The sequence below is a fragment of the Echinops telfairi genome, unplaced genomic scaffold (genome assembly GCF_000313985.2).
Source record: "Echinops telfairi isolate 266 unplaced genomic scaffold, ASM31398v2 ScPeMD7_7417;HRSCAF=8455, whole genome shotgun sequence".
In the NCBI taxonomy this organism is placed as follows: Eukaryota; Metazoa; Chordata; class Mammalia; order Afrosoricida; family Tenrecidae; genus Echinops; species Echinops telfairi.
In genome coordinates this window covers 1352426-1367724 of record NW_022111317.1, presented here as the reverse complement: position 1 = coordinate 1367724, position 15299 = coordinate 1352426, and the positions used below count along the sequence as shown (strand labels likewise).

The window sequence follows — 15299 nt, the reverse complement described above, 5'->3', positions numbered from 1 at the left end:
AGGCTTCACCACCCATTTATCCCTCCACCTTTCAACCAGCACCACATGTGATTATCAGCCAGGCTGGCACAATTAACTAACTCAGTCAGTGGCCACAGGTTAGCAGGATGCCACCTGTCTGACTCAGGCAGCTGAGTCTCTCTGCCCAAGGCCCCTTTGGGCTTGATGACTCAGTGAGGCCAGTATGACCAGGAAGTCCTGGGCCAGGGTGCCTGCACCCCCTTCCCCAGAGGGCAGGGGAGCCACAGGGAGAGGGGCTCGACTGACTGCGTGGTTCAGGATTTCTGAGATGTGTCACCCTCTGGGGGAGCAGACAGCCTCCTATATATCCTCTGGAGATGTTGGGGGTTTGAATCCCCAGCCTTGTGGTCAGCAGCCCTGTTTTAACCCTCCACCCGTCGGGTCTCCTGGTTAGACGGCAGGGCCTCGGCCTCAGCAAGTGCTAAAGGTTTGCCGTTCTTGCTCCTGGGAAACCGAGGCAGGTGGGCCTCCTGCTGGGCTGCTGGCTTTGGCCTTCCCTGGGGAATATGGGCCAGGCACCGGTGTCCCCAGCCCCTGGCAGGTTTCTTGGCCGAGGCCAGAGCCCTGTCAGGCAGGGGATGGTTGTGCTGTGAGCGGACAAACGGGCGCCTGAGCTGGCCATAGGGAACAGGGCCACCGGCTGCTTGGGTCTCACAGTGTCTGTCCTGTTTGCAGGCACGAGCTGCTGGAGGAGGCTCGGAGGCAGGGCTTGCCGTTCGCACAGTGGGACGGGCCGACCGTCGTCGTGTGGCTAGAGGTAGCCCACTGCCTGCCCCCCACCCCTGTCCCCGCCTCCCCTAGCCCGCAAGGGGCGGGGCTGTGCGCAGTGGCTGAGGCCCAGCCTGCACTGGCCTGGCCTGGCCTGACCTGCCCATCTGCCTGCAGCTCTGGGTGGGGATGCCGGCCTGGTACGTGGCGGCATGCCGTGCGAACGTGAAGAGCGGAGCCATCATGTCGGCGCTGTCAGACACGGAGATCCAGCGGGAGATCGGCATCAGCAACCCCCTGCATCGACTCAAACTGCGCCTGGCCATCCAGGAGATCATGTCCCTGACCAGCCCGTCGGCCCCTGCCACATCCCGCACGGTGAGTGGGGCGGGGAGCGGGTGCAGGCTCACCACATCCCGTATGCGTGAGAACCGCTCGTGCTGCCTGTGATGTGAGTGAAGAAGCCTTCACGGGGTAGTCATGCTCGTCTGCGGGACTGCTCACCCTTGGGGCCGGAGGAGGGAAGTGGGAGTGGAGCTGGGTCCCGGCTCCCTGTCATGGCTCATGCAGCGCCCACGGTTGGCCGCGGGCATCTGCTTTGGACTGTCTGCAGAGCCATGGCCTTCCTGGATCTGACTATCTGACTGCCCGGCCCTTCTTCCAAGGCACCCTCGGGCAAGGCTGAGCCGCCAGCCCCTTGTCAACTGTGTGTGCCACCAGGGCTCCGAAGTAGGGATTCAGGTGGGCCCCAGGCTCTGTGCTAAACAGAGCCCAGTGTACCTGCACCCACAGCTAGAACCAGGGCCCCACCAGGCCCAGGGGAGGCCCCCCAACAGGCGTAGCTATGGAGCGCTTTGTGACCTGCCCAGACCCCAGCCTGGCGTCTACCAGCACATGCTGTGTCTGAAGTCTGTGTGCTGCACAAACGTGGGCTCCGGAAAGCCCTGCTTGACTGTGGGGCCCCTGCTCCTGGGAGACGCTGGTTAGTCAGGCAGTACTGCTCTGGGTGCCCCAACATAAAGGCCACACTCTTGGGGTACAGACTCCAGCTGGGGCACTTCCATCCAGGGGCATGCAGCCTGGGTCTTCTCCCTGAGTCCTACAGCCTGCCCCCTGGAGCCGGCGCCCTGCTGCTTGCCCGGCAGGAGTGTTGTTGCTGCCGTGTTGGACGCTCTGCCTGGTGGGGTCACCCCGCCGTGCCGAGGGACCGCTTCTTGAGAGTCGTGTTCGTAGCTTAAAAGTGCACTCGGGTTTCCTCTCGCTTTCGCTGGTCTGCCTCGTGTTGGCGGCAGCGGCGGCCCAGTGACGGGGGAGGGTGTGTACACTGAAGATCATCGAAGCTTCTCCCCTGGGCCCCTGCTGCTGCTGCTGCGTGTACCTGTCGCTTACCTGTCTGCCTCCTCTCCTCGCTGCTGCCTGGACGTGATGGGCGCGCCGGGCCCTAGACCACAGGGAATGTCTGGTTAACACACGAGGAGATGGAGACACTCTCGGCCACGCCCCACACGGTCAGTGCGCCCGGCCCTCGGCCGTTGCGCTGGGGAGCGTTGGTGTGCATTGAGTGCCCAGGGGGAGCCTGTGCGTGTCCGCTGTCCAGGGCCTACCTTGCTGGCGCTGCGACCCTCCAGAAGGGCCAGGGTGGGGAGATGCTAGCCCCGGTCAGGCCCTTGCATGAGAAGGGGTTGCGGGTGGGCATGCGCCCTGCATGCAGCTGAGTGGTTTGTTGGCTTGTTTGTTTGCTTTGCTTGGGACCTGTGTGCTCAGTGCAGCTGTGTCGGCTGCACAGCCTCGAGCGGCCACACTAACAGTTCTGTTCTTTTGCATCCTGACCACGTAACCTCAGGAGGATGAGGAGGGAAGCTGGGCTCAGGTGGGAGACTCTCTGTACTACTCCCAAACCCTACGGCCTTAGCACAGACCGAGAGGGACCCCTGTGGGCTGCCCCCCTGGGTGCAGGCCCAGGGTGGGGTGGGGGGCGCATGTGGTGGGGGGCCCCTGATGCAGGCCCCGAGCTCACGTGGTGGGGGCCAGAGCAGGGCTGAGCACGGCTCATGGACAAGTTTGACCTCCTCCCCGGGGCCTGCACAGGGCATTTCGTTTCCTTCGCACCAGTTGTGCTGGAACACGACTTCTCCGCGGGGAAACTCTTCTGAGGTGACATCTGCCACCCCATTGGGTGGGCCCAGCCTCGGCCTGCTGCCGGGGAAGCTGGCTTCTGGGACATTTCTGAGTGCCCTCTCCATGTCTCCAGGGGACATGGTTCTGCCCACTGCCCGGCTCACAGGCCTGTCTGCTCTGCTTCCTGCATGCTGGACAGTCCACGAATCTCACCCCCACAGCCTGCACCCTGACACCCCCCCCCCCCCCCCCCACACACACAGACTCACACTCGCACGTGGTTGGGTCTCCTGGAGAACAGTTCACCCTAGAACACTCCAGCTGGTCTCAGCCCGGCTGCTGATACCCTCGTCCCTGCTGCTCTGCTGCCCGCGAGCTGATGTGGCTTGGGCTCCTGATGCAGGGTCCCAGCTCAGTTGGCCCGCACTCACTCATGGGCGAGGCCGCAGGCATCTGCAGGGGTGGGGGTGGGTGTCAGCGCGCAGAGCTGTGAGTGAGGCCAAGTGCTGCCGGGTGGCACCTCATGTGCAGCCAGTCCCTGGGGCTCTTGGGAAGCAGCGGAGGGAGGAGGGTGGGACACAGCACTGCTGCCTCCTAGTGACCCTTCCGGCTTCAGGTCAGCCCCGGCTGCTGTGGGTCACACAGGCGTCCACACTGCCGGAGCTGATGCTGCGCACGCACCTACTCGGTTCTCGGAGCTGCTGTGGCTGCGGGAAGCTCAAGTTCTCGGCCACACAGAAAGCACAGTCAGGACCTGTGCACAGTCGTCTGGCTCTGCTTCCTCGGAATGCTCCAGACCACGCCCTTTCCGTGTGTGTCCACGTGAGAGCCCTGGGGCGCAGCCGGGAGATGGTGCCAGGCAGCCCCACTGTGAGGGCCAACCCGGTGTGACCCGAGACCAGAACATGGTGACATCATCGGTTATCCTCACAAGTACCCAACGTGTGGTGACGTTGAGAAAATAGGGAGCCGAAGCTTCCTGGGTCACGGAGCTCTCTTGTTGGCTCGTGGGCCGTGCCCTCCGGGGACTAGAACAAAGGGGGCACGGGTGACGGAGGCCAGATCCAGGGCAGAACGGGGCGGTTGGAGCTGCTGTTGCCGGGAAGCCCAGGCCGGCCTCCCTCAGACTCGTGGGACGTGGCTGCCTGCCCCGCTGTGCACGAGTCCTTTCTCGGGCGTGGCCGCTCACGTTGCTGTTGCTGTGTTCTCCAGACACTCCAGTAGCTCCTCGTTCTGACATGAAAATGCAAACAGAGCCGCCTGATTTCTCCTCCAGCTCCCAGGACGGAGTTCCTTTCTGCTACCCGCCCTCATCTAGAGCCCCCCACCCCCTCACCTGTTGAACCGAGGGGAGAGAAGATTCTGTCCTGGCCCATGATCTTGGGAGGATGAGGATGGGGGAATGCCTGCCCACTCCCAGTTCTGGGCAGTGCAGAGCCCTGAGGGCGGGCCAAGCCTCCGTGTGCTCAAGTGCTTCCGCATCAGTCTGTTAATAAGCAAGTTAGGTTGATCGTCAAATGTTAGACTCGAGGAAACCACACTCACCACCATCAAGTGGAGGCCGATACACCGGGACCTAGACTGTAACTCTTTACAGGTGTAGAAAGCCCCGTCTTTCACCCGAGGAGCGGCTCTTGGTCTCGAACTGCCAGCTTTGTGCATCACAGTCCACTGTGCAACCGCTGTACCACCCGTGCTCTCTTTTAAAGTTTCCTGAGCTTAATGCCCACCTGTGTGCTGTGTTCTCCTTCTCCTGTGTCATTGGTGTGGTTTGCTCCCGTCTGTTAAAGCTTCCTTCCCTTTGTCCTTGCTGACGGCCACCTAGCAGCCTTTGCAGCCGTGGTCAGAGGTTCAGGCTGGATTCAGAAGACGATATGCAACAAACGATGTCAGTGCTGGTTTCAAATGGATCTTGGCTGAGAGCTGTGAATACCAGGAAGATGTTTATTTTATTGAATATGCAAAGGTATTCAATTGTGTGGATCATAAACTATGGATAGTCTTTCAAAGAATGGGAATTCCATAACACTGCATTGTGCTTGTGCAGAACCTGTGCACGGATTAAGAGGCAGTTGTGCAAACAGAACAGGGATTGTGCATGGTTTACAATCAAGCCAGGTGTACCTCAGGTTGTCTCCTCTCATCCTAATTATTTGATCTGTGTGCTGAGCATATAGAGAAGCTGGCCCTTATGTAGAGGAATATGACTTCAGGATTGGAGGGCGGCTTAGTAACCACCTGTGTTATGCAGAGGCAGCACCTTGCTTGCTGAAAGCGAGGAGGACGTGGAGCCCTTCCCGAGAAGACCAAGGATTTTGCAGCCTTCAGGATGGATGACAACTCAAACGTTAGGACCCACATCTTCCCAACTGGACCAATAAGTGGCATCGCAATCAGTGGAGAGCTGGTTGGAGTTGTCAAGGACCCACAGTCTGTGCTCATGGGCTTACCACATTGGTCGGTCTGCGGCACACGCCCTCTTTAAAGGGTTGGACATTGAGGACGAAGGTGCGCCTGGCCAAGCCATGGTATTCTCCACCACCTTCTCCGCACGTGGAAGTCCGACACTGACGAAGGAAGATGGGAGAAGAGCCGGTCACTCAAAGGATGGCGCTGGCGAGGCACATTGGAAGAACAGGACCGTCAAAGAACAAGCAAACCTGTCTGGGAAGAAGTGCAGCCAGAGTGCTCCTGAGAGGCGAGCACGGGGAGGCCGTCCCTGTGCTTTGGACATGTTATAAAAGGGGAGGCCAGCCCCTGGAGGAGACATCGTGATTGGGGAGACAGGGGCAGTGATGAGGGGAAATGCCGCAGACACTGGGAGCACGGGGGTGGGGTGGGGTGGGGGGACCCGGCGCGCGCTCGGTTGCACGTGGTGTCCAGATGGTGCGGCACCGAAGGACAAGTGTTTCTAAGTGTCCTCGAGGGATGTAGGTCTCTCGTCTTACTTGTCGTCGGTGCCTCGCTCTGGTGTGGCTGTCGGGAACTGGTGTCACGTGGCGAATTAGGACACGCCTCCAACTTTTTACAAGAACTTGCATAGAGCCCACATTTATCTATGGCTGTGTGGCGGAAATCACTAGCAGAGCTCTCCAGGGGGTGTTTTCCTTGTTTGTAGGGCTTGGGTTTTCGTGGGTCAACTTTGAGCTGCAACTTCACGCTCCTTGGCTGGAGGGTTGTCTGTGTGGTCGTCTGTTGTCTGCTGCTCCCCGAGCTCCGATGGCTGACACATCTCAAGGGGCATGTCTGTTTCCTCGAAGTGGGTGGAAATGTCCACATGCCCCTTCCTCGTTGCTGTAGCGTCATCTCCCTTTCGTCCTTGATGTTCGGCATTTGGATATTTGAGATTCAGCTTGCACTCCGCACGTCGTCTCCCGCGTGGCCTGTTGTGCCCCTCCCCCTTCTCCGTGGCAGCTGCTCTTGTGTTTCCTCCCTCGTTGTGCGCGTTGGCTGCTCTGGTCATTGTTTTGTCACTTCTGACGGTAGACTGAGACGTTGGTTTGCGATCTGCCCCTGTTCTGGTCCTCAGAGCCCGCTGGGACCGGGCCCCACACACCTGGGAGGTTTCATGGCTTCCACCTGCACTCCGTTCCGGATCTCTCCCACTCTTCCTGTGACATCTCTGACATGGGTTATTTGGAAGCGCACTTGACTCTCGGCGGGCGAGGAATTTCAGATGCCCTGCAACAAAGGGTTCCCCATGGAATTCTCTTGGCACTGAGGACGCACCTTGGATACTCTCTCTGCCTTCAGATAGGGCGTCAGTCTCCTGCCTTGGGGCGGGCCCAGTGCACTCTGAGCAGGGTTGTGTTCCCCCCAGCCCCCACCCCACCCCCGGGAGCAGGGGGCCCTGGGAGGGCTGACTTGGGCCCTCCATTCTCTCAGCCGCTGAAGGGAGGGGGGCAGCCTTCAGCCAGCTCTGTGCCTCCTGGAGGCTCCCTTGGCTCTCGCTCTGTTTTGATCGTCTTTAGACTGTTTTCATCCCATTTTCCCCTGATTTGGGGATTCCAGCGGCCTCTTCTCGGACCTGCAGGGAGGAAAGCACCCGGCAGAGCCCAGCTGGGGAGGAGGGTCTCACGGGCGGCCCGGGGCGGGCCTCCAGCTTGTTCGTGAGTCCCGGTCTGCTTGGGCGGCTGTGCCACTAACCAGGAACGGCCTCTCAGGCAGGCTCGGGTGGCTATAGCCATCCTGCTGTGGGGTCTGTAAATTCCATTTTAAATCACAAGTGAGTTGTCCATCTTTCAACGGAGCCCTCTGGCCTGTCTGGCAGCTCCCTGGCATTGAAAGGGGCAGCGTGAGAAAGAGCAGCGTGTCCCTCGCTGGCCCCGGGCACGCCCGAGCCCCCCGCGTATGCTGCTTCCTCACATGCAGACGCTGGCGTATGGCGACATGAACCACGAGTGGATCGGCAACGAGTGGCTGCCGAGCCTGGGGCTCCCGCAGTTCCGCAGCTACTTCATGGAGTGCCTTGTGGACGCCCGCATGCTGGACCACCTCACCAAGAAGGACCTGCGAGGCCAGCTCAAGATGGTGGACAGCTTCCACAGGTGGGAGCACCCCCCGCCCCCGCCAGCGCCCAGCCGCACGGCCACCTCGGCACCTCCTCCTTCCTCTTCTCTCACAGAAACAGTTTCCAGTGCGGGATCATGTGTCTGCGGAGGCTGAACTACGACCGGAAGGAGCTGGAGAGGAAGCGGGAAGAGAGCCAGAATGAAATCAAAGGCCAGTATCTCGTTTCCAATATCAGGCAGGCACGCGCCTGCGTCCGTCCCGGAGATGCCAGCCTGGCTTCGTGGGCAGGGGTTGGGGTGGCTGAGCTGCCCTTCGGGCCAGAGGAAGACTCAGACCCACGTCTTCAGAGACACATTGCCAGCTGAGGGGCCCTGGGACATTATAAATGCCATCTGCGTGCTGTTCTGTGGTCTTCATGCTGCTGGGCAGAGGTGGGAACCACACGTGCTCACGGTCACACACCTGCAGCACATGCATGTGGTCATGTGCCAGCAACACACACACTGAGCCTCACGCTGGCAGAACACACACATGGTTCCACGCCAGCAGCACACATGCATGTGCTCAGTCACACACACACACACACACACACACGGTCACACACTGGCAGCGGGCACTGTGGAGCCCCTGGTGCCCACCCTTGATTTCGCAGGTGCTTTGGTGGGCACAAGAGCCCAGAACAGCTCTGGCCCCAGGGCATCCTGGCTGGTTCTAAAGAAGACGATGTTCAGGTAGTGAGGGGGCTCGGAACACAGGGTTGAGGTTGGTGAGTAGGCGGGGGCCTCCTCCCATGGAGATCACAGGCCGGCTGTGGCCCGTTGCAGTCCCTGGCTGGCCCCTGCTCTGAGGAGCGAGTGCTGGGTTCACGCTGTCCTTGTAGGAAGCAGCCTGTTGGAGGTGTAGGGATTCCTGAGTAAGACCGTGTGCGACCAGTGAGAAGACCATGGACGCGGGCACCCCATAGCCAGGAGGTCTCTGGCCGTGGGTCTGCAGGGACCCCAGGGACTGCTTGTGGGCTCCAGTTCATAGACACTGGGCCCACCCCACAGAGCCCTGACATCTGTCTCTGCCGCCGCCGTCGTCAGGGGCTGCAGGGAGTCCGCGCAGTCATGCGCTCCTCAGACCCGCCGGCCGCCTGCACAAGGGTCCTTTCAGGGTGAGGGCTTCTAAGGGGATTGGCGGGGCCAGGTCGGCTCCAGACAGAGAGGTCAGTGCAGCAGGGGATGGGGACTGTTTCCCAGGACCCCCAAGGGGTGACCTTGATGGGTACTCTGGAAGGACGGGGCAATTATAGAGGCCTGCGGGGAGGGAGGGTTCAGAAAACAGGAGCTTGTGTTGGCGAGAGAGAGACCAGGAGAGTTGCTCTGAGGGACGTCCCCGTCAGGACAGTGTCCCCGCTCACTCTGCAGACATCCAAGGGTGGCCCTGTGTGCGTCTCGTGGAAACCGCACCCTGCCCAGCCTCCAGCCCTGGGCTGCCCTGCACACTTGTGCTGGGTCCCCGGAGCGCAGAGACCACTTAGAAGGAGAGCCTGGTTGGAGCCCCAGAGGATGCGCAGCCCGAGTTGCCTGTGATGTGAAGGGAAGAGTGTGCTGGAGGGAAGAGGGTGCGGGGAGGCTGGGGGGGGTGGTGGTGAGGTGCCCTGGTGTCGGTCCCGATGCACAACAGAAGGACACACCGCCTGGTCCGGCACCCTCCTCACCGTTGTTCTTAAGTGTGAGCCCCTTGTCGCAGACACTGCATCGTCTCGCCTTCCTCAGGGCCTTCCTCTCCTTCGCAGCTCCTCCGTTTCCCAAATGCAGTGAGTGCAGTGCCTCTCCCGAGAGAGAGCATGCCCGAGTGTGTAGACGGAGCCTCAGCAGCACTCGGCTGTTCCTGCAGACAGACCTGCTTGTCCTCTGGCACACGCGGTGCTTCCAGTGTCTGCCAGCCCCATCGTCAGATGCACCTGTTCTTCTGCGGTCTTCCTTGGCCAGTGTCCAACTGTCACACACATAGGAGGTCGTGGGAAACACCACGACCTGGGTCAGGCGCACCTCGGTGCTCAGAGTCCTTGCTTTGCAACACCACAAGAGAGGTCTGTGCAGCAGGCCGAGCCGTGCAGTGCGTCACGTGATCTCACTGCTGTGTCCTCGAGCACTGATTGTGTGCAAGCAAGACAAGTCTGACAACGCTAATCTTTTCCCCACTTATCATGATGTTACCTATCGGTCCAGTTGTGAGTCTTTTGATCTTCTCTACGTTGAGTGGTTGTCCACGCTGAGGCTCGTCCTTGATGTTCATCTTCAGCAAGGGCTTCAAGTGCTGCTCAGTCTCAGCCAGCGAGGTGCTGTCTGTCACCTGCACGCCACAGGTTGTGCAGATGCCTTCCTCCAGTCCTGAAGCCACATGATATCACAGAGTCCAGCTTCTCGGGTGATTTGCACAGTGTACAGATCGAATGTTTTGTGAGAACAGAACTCCGACACACACTTTTGCTGATTTTAACTCTCAAAATCCCCAAACAAACAAACTCACTGGCATGGATTCAATGCCGACCCAAAGCAGCTGTCGGACTGGCTAGAACCACCCTGTGAGTTACAAGACTAACTCTGTACGTGGTAAGAAAGCCCCGTCTTTCTCCCGAGGACTGGCTGGAGGTTTTGAACTGCTCACCGTGCAGTTAGCAGGCCAACAATTAACCACCACGCCACCAAGGCTCCAGGATTTTAAACCGTGCAGTGTTCCCTTCTTCTGTTCGCAGGTCAGTGTCTTTCTGACGTTCTCTGACCTCAGCCATGGTTTCCCTTAGTGTACAGCCCCTTCTGAATCCAGCCTGCGCCTCTGGCAGCTCCCTGCCAGTGTGCTGCTGCAGCCCCCGCAGGTGGACGGTCTTCAGCATTTGCGGCGTGTGTGACATCAGTGCTGGTGGTCTAGTCGGCGCCCTCTGTTGGGTCACCTTTCTTGGGAATGGGTGCACACGTGCACCTCGGCCAGGCAGTTGCTAAATGGCTGTCTTTCAAATCTCCTGGCACAGGCAAGCAAGTCCTCCCAGTGCTTCATCGGCGTGGTGTGCCATCGGTTCCTGGAGCCTTGTTTTTGCCTAATGCTTTCAGTGCAGCTTAGACGTCTTCCTTTAGCACCACTGGCTCCTGATCCGATGCTGCCTCTTGAAATGTGGGACGTCGACCGGTTCTTCCTGGTCCAGTGACTGTATTCTTCCATCTTGTTTTGATGCTCCCTGCGTCATTCAATATTTTGCCACAGAATCCTTCACTGTTGCAACTTGAGGCTTGAGTTGTCTCGAGAGCAAGATCCGTTTCAGACACGCAGAGCTCGTTTCCCTTCTGGGTTAGTAACTCCAGGCTCCTGCGTGTTCTTTATGGGTAGTCTTTCACTTGGTCTTCTCAAGCTGCCCAGCGACTCCTGTTCAGCTGTCTCTCGACTTCCGTCCTTTCTTCCACTTGCCTTGGGACCCACCACGGAGAGTGGTTGCAGAGTCTCCTGCACCCACCGTGGGCTTTTCCTTCCTGTCCTTTGCTTTCTTGTTTCAAGGACTGTTTGTTGGCCTTTACGAGTGTTCTCCAGTGGATGGGGTGCCACACTCTGGCTCCAACGTCTATTCCCCGGGGATTTCATCACTCTGCTCCCCTTGCTGCTCTGTTGTGTGCCTGAACTGTTTCGCCTCAGTGTGGTGGGGTCAGATTGGGCACAAATCCCGCACTGTGTCTGCAGTGTTGCCCCCTTTAACACTATGGATCAGTCAGGGAGGCACACCATGTCTCCCGGTGGGGCCGGCCCTGTGGTCCTCGCTGTGTATTGTCTGCTCTGAGCGGGAATATTGCCCTTGGGGCTTGGTGGGCCAGGATGTGTCCCCTCACTCCATCCCTCTCCATTTCTCCCGAGTGCTCTAATCAGACATGCCCTCTCCCCAAGCTGTCCTCTGAGGTGCATTCCTCCGGCGGGGGCTGGGGGGTCCACACAGTTGGTATCGTCCTGTCCTTTCAGTGACCTTTTGTGTTCTTCATGGGTGCTGCTCCTGAGACGTCCTCGAGAGTCAAGTGGGCTGGGCGCGAGGCTGTGTCTTGGCTCTCGTGGGCTTATTTCAGTTTTCTTCCGCTTCAGCCTGAGCTTAGACACGAGCAGTCGGTCGTCTGTCCCATAGTTGCCTGGTTTTAGCTGTTGATAATGAGCTTCTCCATCGTCTCGCCCACACACCCATGGCGTAGATGTAGTCAGCTTGGTTTCTCTGCCTTCCGTGTGGGGAAGTCCACGTATGTCGTCGGTGTGTGTGTTGTTGAAACAAGTACTTGCAGTGAACAAGCCACTGGTCTTACACAATTCTGTCATGTGATCACCAGCTTGGTTCCTACCACCAAGACAGGCCTTATTTTCCAACTTTTTCTGTTTTGTTTTTTAATTTTCCAACTTCTCTTACTTCCTCTGTTTCCAAGTTTTCCATTTCATTGGTCAATACTTATCAATGCATCTTGATTACGCCTTTGGGCAGTTTCCAACTGAAGACGCCTGCGGGGTAGACATTGTCCTCCTACAGGCAGGATTGACCTTCACGGGAGAGCCCAACGTGTGCTTTCTGACCATGAAAGCTGCAGTCTCTACGGTGCTGCCATGCCCGCGTGGTAAAGCAATGGCTGTCTGTCGGGTGCACTGGGGCCCAGAATGCACAGCTCTGTGCGTCCCATTTCCTTCTCGGCACTTCCCAGATCTCCCGCTCTCACACTTCCCACGGCCCAGGTCCGGTCGTCATTGCTGGCGCAGCTGGTTCTTCTCATCAGCAGCAGAGGGGCCCTGCTCCCACAGGCTCTTCTCTGACCGGTCATTAAAGCCGGCTGCTCGGAGAGGCCGCTCTGCCGCAGCGCGTGTCCTCCGGCACTCCCGAGGAGCCCAGTGGCTGTCAGCTTTTCCGTGCTCCCTGCCCACGAGGCCTTCGCTGGCTCCTGCGCAGAGGCCGGCAGCCCACTCCTGCCGCCGAGTCCCAGTCGGTCGGGAAGCTCCACTGAAACAGGTCCACCGGCCACCCTTGCAGGCACTGAAGGACCCGTGGCAGGGCAGCACACACACCCGCACAGCACAGCCAATGCGCCGGACGTGGGGGAGAGTGGACGAGGGCCAGAGAGATGGACACACCACCTTCAGGAGTGTAGACCCCGGTGGAGGTCTGTCTAGAGACAGCACCTCCACATCTGTGTGTGTGTGTGTGTGTAAGATTCCTGTGTTTTGGGTTTTGCTGGCAGTACTTCTGACTTACCCTGGCAACTGCATGTATGTCCTCTTGCCCAGGAAAGGGCACTGAAGAGGAAGCGCGTGAATCTAGTCACTCGTGTTCTGATCACGTCTTTTAAACTCCGAGGGCTGGCCTTGCACGTGGTTGGCGGCCACCTGGGTGCAGTCGCGCCGTCGCGGGCTCTAGGCCAGCAGCTCTGTGGCCCTCCAGCCACTCGAGGTCCGCCCTCCTCCAGACCCCACCGTGACCCAGCCTGTCCACCGCCCGCAGTGTCAGCATGGTCTGCAGGCTGGAGGGGGGGCTGGTGGGGCCTCGAGCCCGGTGGGTGCCCGCCCGGATGTGGGGGTCTTGGTCAGAGACACTTGTTTGAACTTGTAGGTTCATCTTTCTACTTAGTCCTGGGTCCTCGCCGTCTTCCGCTCCCTGGAATAGAGTGTGCACAATGCCATCACCCCCTTGGGCTCACTGGAAGAGTCGGCGCTAAGGGAAGTGTCCTTGTGGGGGTACAGCAGGGCCCCACGTGTCCCTGTCCTTTGTCAGGGCCTGCATGGGGAGGGCCCCACCGGCCAGTCAGGGCCACAGGCGTGTGTGAGTGGTTGGTTTGGAGGCCCTTGTGCCACTCCCGCTCTCTCCCACAGATGTACTGGTGTGGAGCAACGAGCGGGTGGTGCGCTGGGTGCTGTCCATCGGCCTGAAGGAATACGCCAATAACCTGCTGGAGAGCGGCGTGCACGGTGCCCTGCTGGCCCTGGACGAGACCTTCGACTTCAGCACGCTGGCCCTGCTGCTGCAGATCCCCACGCAGAACACACAGGTAGCCTCCGCCCGCCCCTCGGGTCCCTGGTCACATCCGCCCTGAGTCATGCTGGTCCCCCACCCCCACCAGCGGCAGCATCTGGGTTCGGCCTGCCTTAGCCAGGCCGTGTGCTCGGAGAGGGCCAGCCTGAGCGCGCTTCACAGGCAGAGGACCCTGGGCCGGGATGCGAATGAATTGCCTTGAATTCTTCCTGAGTCGTGGTGCGCTTGAGATCTAGGACACCTTTCATTTGTCGTTTTTACTAAAATGCTTACAAATGGCTTCTGGCCAGTCACCTGGCACCACCCCCTCCCGGCTGCTGGCCTGCCCTGTGTCTCACTCAGTGTCTCCCTGAAGGTCTGGCGCTGCCCACGCTGCTACCTGCCACTTGTCCTGCATGGTGGGCTGCAGCAAGAGAGTGGTCAACTGCCGGGGGTGGGGTGGGGTGCTGAGTGATTTTACTTCTGAGGGGCGGCTGTGGTTTGAAGCACACCTGATGTAGGAGCGCCTTTCATGCCTGTGGGGGGCGGGTGCTGTGGCCAGAGCTCCGTCCTGTCTGCCCCTCCAGGCGCGGGCCGTCCTCGAGAGGGAGTTCAACAGCCTCCTGGTCATGGGCACCGACAGAAGGCTAGACGAGGTGAGCTCCTGGTGCTGACATAGCTGGGGTCCCTTCTCGTCCTGCTCCAGGTGCCCACGGCCCTCCGAGGGCACAACTCCACAGCAGAAAGCGGTTAGAACTAGTGTTTCGCAGCAGGCAGTGGGCCTGGGAGCCCAGAACCCCCAAGATGCCACCCAGCATGGAGGGCCACTGGGAGCCGCTGTGCTGGCGGCGGGTGTTAGGGGGCAGCCTCAGCCTGCCTCTTTCACCCCAAACCTCCTCCTTCCATCCTTGCTTCCTTCCCGCACTGGCACGCCTGCCTCTCCTGTTGGGCCTCCAGGGACAGGACTGGCGGGGACGAGGGGCAGCCGAGGGCAGTGTCTCAGCCCAGACTTTACAAGCTGCTCAGAAACTCGAGGACCATCTTTGAGATGGCCCACAGAGGGTCCTCTCACAGATTCAGTGGGTGATTCCTACAGGCTGGGCGCCCCCTCCTCTACCCTGTCCCAGTTCCCACTCTCCAAGAGCAACCATGTCCAGAGGCAAAGCTTAGGGCAGCAAGGAAGACAGATGGACAGAAACAGGAAGCCCAGGGGAAGTGCTAAGAGGCCTCCCCACACCCCTGATGGGGTCCCAGGTCGCTGTCACCAGTCCGACATGTGCCCCTTGGAAGTGGGCAGTGACTTGCCCCATCAGACTGCCCCCAGCACAGTTTGAAAGCAGGAGGCCTTGGTGACCTTGAGGGCCATGGCCGTGCCCTTCTCTCAGAGCCCGGTCCTTCCTCGTCACACACAGGACGAGGACAGGAGCTTGAGGAGAGCGCCTTCCTGGAGGAAGAAGTTCAGACCCAAAGACAGCCGTGGCCTCGCGGCCGGCTCCGCCGAGACGCTGCCCGCAAACTTCAGAGTCACGTCGTCCGTGTCCTCACCCTCCATGCAGCCAAAGAAGATGCAGATGGACGGTAGGTCCCGCTGGACACTGGCCAAGCCCAGCCTGGGGGTGGGCTGGCCCTGAGTGCTGACGCCGTCCATGGATGCTGCTTCCTTAACTCCTGTCTGGGAGCCCCAGCTTCGCTGGCTCCTCCTAACCAAGCCAGCGCCCTGGCAGCGTCAGCTCCGGAGTGATGCCCGAGTGTGTCTGCGTGTACGCGTGCTCCCACACAGTGTGAGCAGCATGTGGAGAGTCCTGGGCATTTGGGCAGGCTGACCGCCGGCCTGTGGACCCGGTGCTGCTGCTGGAAAGCTGAGGTTGAGCCTGTGCTTCCTGAGACCCTCTGTTCCCCGCTCGCTGCCCCAGGACGCCCACAGTCACAGCAGTGTTCA

The 15299-nt window shown here is 59.8% G+C and overlaps 1 protein-coding gene across 9 annotated transcripts in view; it reads left to right on the top strand.

Moving 5' to 3' along the window:
- Positions 1-15299, top strand: part of PPFIA1 (PTPRF interacting protein alpha 1) — a 67787-nt gene that overhangs the window by 50409 nt on the left and 2079 nt on the right. For 4 of the 9 annotated variants that reach the window (XM_045297116.1, XM_045297117.1, XM_045297114.1 and 1 more), the window contains 9 exons: positions 697-778; positions 907-1107; positions 2175-2237; positions 2573-2599; positions 7219-7394; positions 7472-7569; positions 13222-13397; positions 13948-14016; positions 14773-14938. In XM_045297116.1, coding sequence (XP_045153051.1) covers positions 697-778; positions 907-1107; positions 2175-2237; positions 2573-2599; positions 7219-7394; positions 7472-7569; positions 13222-13397; positions 13948-14016; positions 14773-14938 — 1058 coding nt within the window. The remainder of the gene's footprint in view (positions 1-696; positions 779-906; positions 1108-2174; positions 2238-2572; positions 2600-7218; positions 7395-7471; positions 7570-13221; positions 13398-13947; positions 14017-14772; positions 14939-15299) is intronic. The other 5 variants (XM_045297122.1, XM_045297121.1, XM_045297119.1 and 2 more) reach the window with 2 other exon arrangements.